The following is an 11,173-nucleotide window of genomic DNA, read 5'->3' as shown; positions in this document are numbered from 1 at the left end:
GATTCCCCATCCAAATCCTTGATTCAGAGCCAAATTGAATTGATGCCAACCCAGGTTTCAGCTGAATTGGGTAGAGGCAGCCCCAAGACACATCAGGTCCACCTGGAACAATATGAGACTGTCAAAAGAGGGTGGTGGTCCGGCAGCAAGGAGAGTGGAGAGAAGATTTATGCAGTCAACCTGTGGGGCTCTCCTTTCCCCTCCTGACCATATATTTAATTAAGGTTTAAAACCAGTGCTTTGTTTCAGCCAGGACTTGTCAGAACTCAGTTCCGGCATCTCTCAGGTGGACTACGTTCCCATTATTTCTAGAATAATGGCACTGTTTAAAACTCATATTAAGCTCCACCCCTTCAGATTAAGGTCTGGATCTGGGTTGGATTGGCCCCCTATTGTCCCATGCCAGATCCTGGTCACTCCAATGAGTAGGATTAAAGGTAAAGGGACCCCTGATCATTAGGTCCAGTCGCAAACGACTCTGGGGTTGCGACGCTCATCTCACTCTATAGAGGAGGGAGACGGCGTTTGTCCGCAGACAGCTTCCGGGTCATTATTATTATTATTATTTATTTATACCCTGCCCATCTGGCTGGGTTTCCCCCGCCACTCTGGGCGGCTTCCAACAAATACCAAAACATATTAAAGTATCACAGATTAAAAACTTCCCCAAAACAGGGCTGCCTTTAGGTGTTTTCTAAAGGTCAGGTAGTTGTTTATTTCCTTGACCTCCGATGGAAGGGCGTTCCACAGGGCGGGCACCACTACTGAAAAGGCCCTCTGCCTGGTTCCCTGTAGCTTTGCTTCTCGCAGTGAGGGAACCGCCAGAAGGCCCTCGGCGCTGGATCTCAGTGTCCGGGCTGAACAATGGGGGTGGAGACGCTCCTTCAGGTATATAGGACCGAGGCCGTTTAGACCAGCATGACTAAGCTGCTTCTAGCGAACCAGAGCAGCACACAGAAACACCATTTACGTTCCCGCCGGAGCGGTACCTCTTTATCTACTTGCACTTTGATGTGCTTTTGAACTGCTAGGTTGGCAGGAGCTGGGACCGAACAATGGGAGCTCACCCCGTCTCAGGGATTCAAACCACCGACCTTCTGATAGGCAAGCCCTAGGCTCTGTGGGTTAGACCACAGCACCACCTGTATCCCTACATATATGGGTAAGATAACCATGAAACAGATAAAAATAGTAGCCCAGTGGCAGCCGCTATAGCAATGGGATGGCCAATCTGAGATTGGGAGATGTTGCCGAGAACAAGATTTGAACAGAGGGCAAGAGAAGGATGGGGAGGGGACATAAGGCCAGAAAGTGCATCTAGAGCACGGCTAATTTCAGTGAATCAGAACCAGGTGGATCCCTCCCACCAACGGGTCCTCCACAGATGGCAGAAGAACTGGAGATCACAGACCTTTCTGCTTGTAGTAGATTTATGATTCAACAGATGCGACAACTCAACTGAGGGGCGGCAGAGGAGGAAGGCTGAAGGTTTTGTTTATATGGTGTGAAGGGGGCAGTAGCAGAGCCACACACTTAACAACCAGACCTTAGTATCCCTTGTCAAGAGATATCATTGGCAGAAAGGCTAGGGAAGATTCTGGAGATCTGCTGCCAGCTGGAATGGATATTATTATTATTATTATTATTATTATTATTATTATTATTATTATTACCACCCCATCCATCTGACTGGGTTTCCCCAGCCATTCTGGGCAGCTTAAAGCACATTAAAAATTGTAAAACATTAGACATTAAAATTTTCCCTAAACAGGCCTTCAGACGTCTTCTAAAAGTCAGACAGTTGCTTATTTCCTTGACATCTGAAGGGAGGGGATTCCACAGGGTAGGTGCCACTACTGAGAAGGCCTTCTGCTTGGTTCCCTGTAACCTCATTTCTCGCAGTGAGGGGACTGCCAGAAGGCCTTCGGAGCTGAACCTCAGTGTCCGGGTTGAGCGATGGGTGTGAAGATGCTCCTTCAGGTATACAGGACCGAGGCCGTTTAGGGCTTTAAAGGTCAGCACCAACACTTTGAATTATGCTTGGAAATGTACCGGGAGCCAATGTAGGTCTTTCAGGACTAGTGTTATATAGTCTCGGCGGCCACTCCCAGTCACCCGTCTAGCTGCCACATTCTGGATTAGTTGTAGTTTCCAGGTCACCTTCAAAGGTAGCCTTACATAAAGTGCATTGCAGTAGTCCAAGCAGGAGATAACCAGAGCATGCACCACTCTGGTGAGACAGTCTGCAGTCAGGTAAGGTCTCAGCCTGCATACCAGATGGAGCTGGTGGACATCTGCCCTGGACACAGAATTGACCTGCACCTCCATGGACAGCTGTGAGTCCAAAATGACTCACAGGCTGTGCACCTGGTCCTTCAAGGGCACAGTTACCCCATTCAGGACCAGGGAGTTCCCCACACCCACCTGCCCCGTGTCCCCCCAAAACAGTACATGGTTAGATAAAACCAAGTTCTAATTTGGCATAAGGCAGTTCCATATGCTCATGGATAAGGCCCTAAGTTCAAATTTCACCTGTTACAGAACTCAAGTAAAGCTCAGGAGGCCCTAGGATCAATCAGAATTGATAACATGTGCCCACTGTGCATAAGAAAAACCTTGCTTGATCATGCCAATGGTCCATCTAGTCACCATCCTGCTCTCACAGTGGCCAAACAAATACCAGCAATCCCCCGTCCTATAGTTTCCAGCAACTGGTATTCATAAGCATTTCAACCATGGAGGCAGAGCATAGCCATTGTGGCTAGTAACCATCAATACCCTTGTTGTTGTTTAGTCGTGTCCGACTCTTCGTGACCCCATGGACCAGAGCACGCCAGGCACTCCTGTCTTGCACTGCCTCCCACAGTTTGGTCAAACTCATGTTCGTAGCCTCGAGAACACTGTCCAACCATCTCGTCCTCTGTCGTCCCCTTCTCCTTGTGCCCTCAATCTTTCCCAACATCAGGGTCTTTTCCAAGGATTCTTCTCTTCTCATGAGGTGGCCAAAGTATTGGAGCCTCAGCTTCACGATCTGTCCTTCCAGTGAGCACTCAGGGCTGATTTCCTTAAGAATGGATAGGTTTGATCTACTTGCAGTCCATGGGACTCTCAAGAGTCTCCTCCAGCACCATAATTCAAAAGCATCAATTCTTCGGCGATCCCTTCATGGATCAATGCCTTGTCGTGGCGAAGGGGCTTGAATAACTCACAGAAGCTATGAGCTATGCCATGCAGGGCCACCCAAGATGGACAGGTCATAGTGAAGAGTTTTGACTAAACGTGATCCACCTGGAGAAGGAACTGGCAAGCCACTCCAGTATCCCTGCCAAGAAAACTCCATGGACAAAGACAACAGGCATATCAATACCCTTATTCCTCCACAAATTTGTCCAAATTTCTCTCAAAGCCATCCAAGATGGCAGTGTTCGCTTCCCCCTGTGGGAGTGAGTTCCATAGTTTAACTATCCACTGCATAGATATGGGCTTTCTTTTATCTGTCTTGGTGGTCAATTGTAACAAGAGTTATTCATAGGATCATAATACCGAGATACAGAGTCAAGCCATCTAGTCAACCCCTCCACAAGAATAGGGGAGTTTTTTTTCCCATGCCTCCCAAGTCAGCTCTGCAGTGTAGTCCACAACTGCACTACAAATTAGAGGAGCCATCTTCTTAAGAAGATTGAGGGAGCCCGTGTGTGGTACCTTCACACCCTCCTAAGAGCATTTCTGCCTGGCTGGGTTGTGTCCCTGAGCTCTGATAGTGTTGTTTGTGTCTCTGGATGGAGGATACAGAGAAGTGTTCGTGTGTGAAATCCATCCATTGCTCCATCCACTTTTGACTGTGACCCCTCACACCTCAAGAAGTTGCCCAGAAAGCAACGCAACCCTTGATCTCAAGAAAAGGTTCCGCACTCCAATCTGCTTCGACTGGCAGCGGTTTCCCCTGTGTCAGGCAGAGAATGAATCTTTCCCATCACCTGTTGCTACCTGATTTTTAGAAACTGGACACACTGCCAAGAATTGAACCTTCTGCTGTCCTCATGAAGAAAGCGAGCCAATAACCCAGAGCCTCTTGTGCTCTTGACAAGGGCAGCACCTCCTAGAGAAGAAATCATTTTACTGCAATAGCCACATTAGACATTACTACAGAAGCATCTACAGGGAGGACAAGGGGAAGAGGAAGGGTGGAAAGCTTCTCTCATGTTTGATCTCGCCATGACAGCAATGCTGTAGCACTGCACACATATAAGTCATGCTCTTATTCATAGTCTGATCAGAGATTTTTGCCCTTGCCCCCATGCCTCCACCCCCCACCTAGGTCCAGTTTCACTGCCCCTAGGTATGCCTCTGCTGTAAGCCCAGCTAAACTGCACAGGAAAAGCCAACTAGTCTAAAGCTTGCAACCGGTGCCCTTGTAATCCCAAACTTTCAACAGAGCAATTGTGTGGGTGGGTGGGCAGGCAAGGATGAATGAGAGTCAAGACTGGGGTTGTTTTAGTCAGTTATCACAATGTTTTATTATAGAAATCTACAAAAAAAGAAGAAGAACCAAACATTTTCTTGCTATGAACAGACTTTGCTACAATTGCTTTGCAGCTGAAGAATGTTGTCTTTGTTTTATTTTTATTTGTTTCTATCAAAAGCAGGGGCTGACACAGCCTCTTACATTTCACCACCAAAGTGATACCATGAGGAATAAGTGGCCTCGTACAATCAGAAGAGAGTCAAGTGGTTTGGGCATACGTTGAATATTGAATCCCCAAGCCCATTTATCGACACAATTCATAATGCACCAGTAAGTTCACCTTCTGTGCAACCCACAGCGAACTGATGAACGCTCAATAGCGAAAATAAAACCAGAAATAGAAAACAGCTTTCTTGGAATAATGGAACACAATGAACAGGATTAGGTTTTGGTTTCACATACATATTTTGCACACACAACCTTGCCCCCGACTCTCCCTCGGGAGAGAAACGCCATCAAATCTCTCAGTGAGAACCTGATGGTGGATTAGCAAGTGGCGCTACAGATCAGGCTCCCATTGGTTAGAAGCCATTGGTGTAGTGAAAAAGACAGCGATCTTATTGGTCCACTCCCTAAAGAACCCCAGAACTATGATGTCACATAGGTGCCATCCCAATTAATGCCTGCAGAGTTAGTGGGGTGGTGGTCAAGATATAGAAGAAAATGATATTTAGGACTCTCTGGAAGTCCACCATCTTCTTCAGGTTAGCATTCATTTATTTATTTATTTATTTATTAATGTAATTGTCCTGTCCCTGAATATTCTTCTTTAGACAGCTGAAGGTGTATAGCGCCTTCTTAGCTGTGAGCTGGAAGATATCAGAATATGGCAATATGAGATGATTTGACATACACTTGTAGACAGTCAGAACCTACACAAGAGCTGTAGGCCAAGTAGTTTTGGAAGGAAGAATAAACAAAATCCAAAACCATCTCCAACTCAACCTGTTTGACAGGTGGAATATGAAGTGAAACTTCTTTGAACATCAAAAAAAGTTTTGGTTAAATGCACACTCCATACAATTGTGTGCATGTCTTTGCTTCCTAGTTAGCTCAAGAAAGAAAGAAAAATGGGAGCAGCCAAAGAAATGGACTTCCTTGTGGTTCTTCTGGCCTATGAGAGATGCTGGAGATGCCCATTCATCTCGTACCTGATTGCCAGCTGTCCTAAGGCTACTGCACCCACCTGGCCATTCAGCCAAACATATTTGATTCCAATATGCATTTCTGAACATAAAAGTGTTCAAAAAAATCTTCAGCTTTGACTGCCCAAGCTCCATGGACAGTGGAGTTCTCTTTGGCCAGTAGAGTTCTCAGGATATAGTGGACTGAGCTCTTAGATAATCTGAACAGGAAATGAATTTTTACCTTACCTCCCTGCCCCGCCCCACAAAACCCTCACTGTCACCCCCAGTTACAATCAATAAGCAACACCCCAGTTACAGTATTCCCCTTCCTTAGTGAGGTCCTGCATTCAAGTTCTTCAGATCTTCAGCCACCCTTCATGCCCCCAATCCTATAAATCATATTGCTATAGTTGTCACTTTGAGTCTTTGCAGTTTCCGCAATGAGCGTGGTCCCTTGAACACATTTCCCCCCTTTGCTGGTTGCATCATGTATAGATGTGCCTTTTCTCTGCCCTCGTAGATGAAGCATCTTTTCTGGCATGTTAGCACGGTTGGCATTTTCTTCCAGATGTCGATCTTTCTGCTTGCCAGCACGGGAGTGATGACTCAAGCAATCAAGGAGCTGACTCTATCTTCAGAAGGACAACAACTTCCTGCAATAAAGGAATGTGAAGGTTAGGTGATGAATAAGGAAAATGGAGAGATCTACAGAGGTTTGGGCTGTCAGAGGAAGCAGGCCTTGAAATACCAGCTGCTGGGAATGGCAGGTGGTTGAGGAGCTGCTGAACTCAGGTTCTGCTTGTGAACTTCCAGTGGGCATCTCTTTCACCACTATGGAAACAGAGTGCGGAACAATCGCCAAACAAAGGGGAATTTGCAACGTCACAGTTGCAAAGCAGCTTTTCAGAACACAGGAAACTAAGTGTATTCTTTGAGTGGGAAGGATTTATTATGGATTAATAGGTACAATGGGCATTTAGAAGTTGGCATCTGCTGGGGTTGGACTGGAATTGAGCCAGGATTGCAGACAGCTATTTACCTTCTCCAAGTGATCTCCGAACAGGAGCTGCAGGAGCTTTTTGGAATCTGACGTCCATCCAGCCCTACTGCATGATGGGACTTTCTGAGCCGCCCCTCTGCCTTCATCTCTGCTCCACATGCAATTCAAGAAGTGCTTCACTCCCAACCGCTTTTGAATGAGTCACTGCAACAACAAAAACCAACAAAAAACGGAACATAAGCTGTGAGCCAGATCAGCTTCAGCAACACAATATACCTTTGCATTAGCTATTGTTCCCCTTCTCTGTGTGAGCTCCAGCAGCATTCTTTGTCTGAAAGAGCATCACTCTGACAGCAGACTGTCCATAGCTGGGCATACGCTTATGTATGGCAGCTGGAGACCTGCCTGTTCTCTAGGACCGAATTCTCCCTGTTTTTCTTTTGACTCTTTCAGAAACTGACACTTTCTGCTTTCTGCGAACCACTCAACTGATCCTGGGGAAGAGTGCGGGAGGAACCATGCTTGGAAGCTGATAGGCTAGGGTGCTAAAAGAGAGTGAGCCTTCCCCTATCCAGCACATGAATGGGGGAGTGATAAGTCAGCTCTCAAGTATACCGATAGGGAGATTAGGTTAGGCAACTGCTGGGGTGTCTTCTAACTTTTTGCTGTAAAACAGGGGCATTACAACTCCCACCAACCCCATCAAGTCCAGCAACATCTAGAGGGCACCATGTTGACTACTCCCGCTGATGGCTTGGGGGGGGGGAGAGATTTCACTAACCCAAGTCCATACAGCCTCTCTAAAGCTATTTGCTTTCTGCTAGCAACATCAATCCTAGATTTAAGCATCTCTTCTGCAAATTAACATGGACCACAGTTCATAAGTCCCGTTTGGAAATGGCATCTTTCCACTTCCCTAATTATCCCTACCCACCCGTAGCTGACTTTGATACAGCTGAACTTTGTTTCTCCAAGTTTAAAGGCTGTACATATTTGTCAACCCTATTGGCATAAAATCAATGAGCCGGGAAGATTTGTATCTTACCTGTAGCCTGTGGGAAGAAGTCGCACCCTGAAGGCTCTCAGAACGGTCGGGGTGATATCTTGTTCTTCACTGCTTCTCTTGCATCAATGGAACCAGGGGCAGGTCTCTGTGCGAGTTCTGACTTCTTCTAGTCATATTGACTAGCAAGCCATTCTAAAAGGTTACGGCTGGTTCCTTCAGTTCTACAACTGTAGAGGGCGCAGAATTTCTGTAGCAGGGACTTCATGCTTCATGTTTCGTTTCTTTCCTCTCTCCAGCTACCAAAGTTTCAGAAAGTTGCCTGTCTTTTGCTTCTCAGCATTGGGAAAAGTCGTTTTTCTTTAACTTTCTTTATTTAAAAAATTCTCAAAGGTGTTCAATGGATGCACCATCTCTATCTTCTTGGTGCAGAGATTAGGGTGGCATGATTTTTTAATTCAAGTTGTGTTTGTATGCAACTATCTTAAAAAAAAAAATCTAGGGAACTAACCCCTGTACAACTTTGGAGTGTTTTTTTGTTCTTTCTCTTTAGCATCTCGATGTGAGAAGTAGGCGCCCCACCCTTGCAAACCCCTATCCTCCCAAAATCTAGAATGCAGAGGAGCAAAGCATCAGGCTCATGGCCACTCTTGAATGTGTGGCTGATGATCCTTCTGGAGCTGAAAGACCTGAATGCCCAAGTCAAAGCCAAAGAGAATCCAGAGGTGAGAGCAAGGGATGGGTTAATTTGATGGCTGAAACTCCTGCTGACGTTCTTCAGGACCTCTCCAAACTTGCTAAAAGTTCCCTTTCCCAATCTGTTTGGAACTCAGCTGAAAGATTGGAAGAAGTGGGAGAAAGAGGGGGAACCAATATCTTTCAAGAGAGTTAGCGAAAAGTCCACTGATGGTTCCCAGAAGCGGGGAGGAGAATGTCTGGAAGGAAAAGCACCTTGAAGGAAAGGACTGATGTGAGCGAGAAGGAAATCCTCCTGTCACGCCCGGTGAAATTCCCTGGGAAGCTGTGCCCCAGGAGGTGTGGCTGCCTCTACCACAACAAAGAGGCTGGTTTGTCTTTCTGACATAGTCCAGTCCTTGCAATGGCTTTTAAAAAAGAAATCCTCAAAAGAGCCATCCATTATCCAGCTTGAACCATCTCGAGTGATTCAGGCTAGCCACGCTCTCAGCATGGTTGACCTTGAAGAAAATTCAATTTTCCTCCTACCGGTCATTAGGCTGAGTGTATCTTCAGACCCACCATGGCTGAAGTTCTCAGATGAAAGGAAACCACCTTCCTAAATAATCCACCAACCCCCTTCTTTGTCATACCTGTTTCACACTACTCTTCTCATATCACTGTGGTCGGTGGGACAGAAACCTCAGGTTGAGTTCCATCACTAGCAACAGGGCTGGCAGTGGTGGAGGGAGGGATGCTTTCCAATGAGTCCCTTAACTCAGGGGTCCTCTGGGGACTGGGCTCCTCAGAGTTGTCATAGTTTACCTCAACTTCCTTGCCCCTCTGAATCAGCTGTTCTAAAGTTTTGGGGTAAGGGTGGCTGAGGAAGCGTTTGAGCTTGGGCTGGAGGGTCCCTACCACGTACTGGATGACCTCCTCCTCCTCAGCATCAACGTAGAGGGTCTGGTACAGGTCCCTTTTGCGCCAGAGGAACTGATCTAGAGGTTCTCCATCCTTCTGAGGGAGATCCAGCTCTCTCTTGATGGCATCCCTGGTCAGGGTGCCCTCGCTATACTGAAGGAACTCCTTTTTGAACTCCAGCCAGTTCTTGACGGAGTCCTGCTTGTACTCCCACCACTTTTTGGCGGGCCCATTCATGTGGTTCTCAATCTGAGAGAGCCAGTACTCCTCAGTGCCACCCACCTGCTTCAGGTAGTCCTCCAGGTGAGTCAGGAACTCCCTGGGGTCCTCAAAAATCTGGGTCTCCACTGGGGAAGGTGGAGTATCTTCTGAGACAGAGACCCACTGGTAGGAATCATGGGACTGAGGCATGATAGGGACATCCCCGGAAGGAGGAGGTGTCAGGGCATACATCTGGCTCATGTCTAGAGCATAATCATAAATCTCCCCTTCACTGGGCCTGATCTCTGGGCCTCCCACCCCTACCGAGACAGTTTGCCTGTGGTTGTCCCCATGGCAATACTTCGCCCCACCAGACTCGAGCCGGTCAGCCCACTTCTCCAGGCGGAAGAACACTTCCTTCCAGACATTCATCTCTCTCTTGACCCACCTCTCCAAGTGAGCAATGGTCTCCTGGCATCTAGACAGGCAGGCCTTGATGGACTTCTTCCACCTCTGGTTCTCAGCAGCCGAGGGGACATGGTCCTCAAGGTTGTTCTCAAGTTTCCCCACCGACTTCTGCAGGCCTTTCAGCTCCCGCTCCACCTGCTTTGACACCTCGGTCAGGAGGTGCCGGTGGGTCCTCCTGACGTGGTCTAGCATCTCTGCCCTGCACTTCCCTATCTGGAGGATCACGTTGGGCTTGTTGTTATTGGCCACGCCACGGTGGCCCTGGAAGGAGTGGAGGTTCACCTGGTTGATGTTCTCCAACTGCATGTTTCCTAGCTGTGGGCTAATCAAGCTTTCGCCCCTTTGACAGACTCTCTCCAAAAGTCACAACCACCCAGTCCAGAAATGGACTACCTGTTTCCCCTGCAAATTACAAACACAACCAAATCAAGAAAATCACCCTGGGAAGTCTTGCCGTCCAACTGCCCTTGTGCTACAGCCAAAGTCCAAGACAAAAAAAAGTTCTCTTCGATGTCTGGTCCTTCTTCCGTCTCCCAGGAGTCCTTAATCCCGGAGCTGAGCTGCTGAAAACTTCCCCAGCAAGTGGTAATGCTCTCCGCTGTTGCCCGTGTCGTTCCTGCTGCTGCTTCCCTGCTTTTGAGTCTTCCTAGAACTTCACGCTAACAAGTGTATGAATCTCTCTCTCTCTCCTCTGCTTAGCTGGAAAACAGAGAGCTATTTGCTTCCTCTCTGTGATGTGCCACTAGCTCAGACGGATCCCTATACTTATACTCCACACACCTCCCTATGTGGGTGTAGCCAAGCCTCTGTGCTCATCAGAATCTTGCCACTGATTGGCGGAGAAAGATTCAGTGGAAAACACAGCTCCTGGCAAGCATCTCTTTTTCCCTCGCCCTCCCCTTTCGCTTCTCCCACCCCCTTCCACACACCCCCAGACTTGAGGCGAGAAGCACTTTAAAGGTTCTGGAGACAGTTGGATGGATGGATGAGTAATTCCTACCTTTTCTCCTCACCCCTTTCAGCTCCCCCTTTCTCCCCCCCTCCCCACTTCCCCCAAAGAAAAGGTCTTATTCATCTCTCGGCCCTTTATCCAGGAAGGTCCTTTTTGCAAAGGTCCTCACACTGCGAAAGACCCCGACACACGAGGGAGATGGCTTAAAAGCTCCCTGAGTCACACACCCTCCACTGGCCAGCTGTGGGTTACTCACCCACCTGCCCCCCCACATGACACACTCACAGCTACCCAGACCTGT

General features: G+C 47.7%; 1 protein-coding gene across 1 annotated transcript; it reads right to left on the bottom strand.

Moving 5' to 3' along the window:
* Positions 1-9,002: 9,002 nt before the first annotated feature.
* On the bottom strand, positions 9,003-10,226 carry ARC (activity regulated cytoskeleton associated protein). Its single transcript, XM_035126407.2, has one exon. It carries the CDS (start codon positions 10,224-10,226, stop codon positions 9,003-9,005), a length of 1,224 nt encoding a protein of 407 aa, XP_034982298.2.
* Positions 10,227-11,173: the final 947 nt, after the last annotated feature.

The sequence above is a fragment of the Zootoca vivipara genome, chromosome 8 (assembly GCF_963506605.1).
Source record: "Zootoca vivipara chromosome 8, rZooViv1.1, whole genome shotgun sequence".
NCBI lineage: Eukaryota > Metazoa > Chordata > Lepidosauria > Squamata > Lacertidae > Zootoca > Zootoca vivipara.
This window is presented reverse-complemented; position numbering and strand designations above follow the sequence as displayed.

Bases quoted from the DNA above. Each gene is read 5' to 3' on its own strand.
- ARC (XM_035126407.2), bottom strand. From the start codon at position 10,226: ATGCAGTTGGAGAACATCAACCAGGTGAACCTCCACTCCTTCCAGGGC.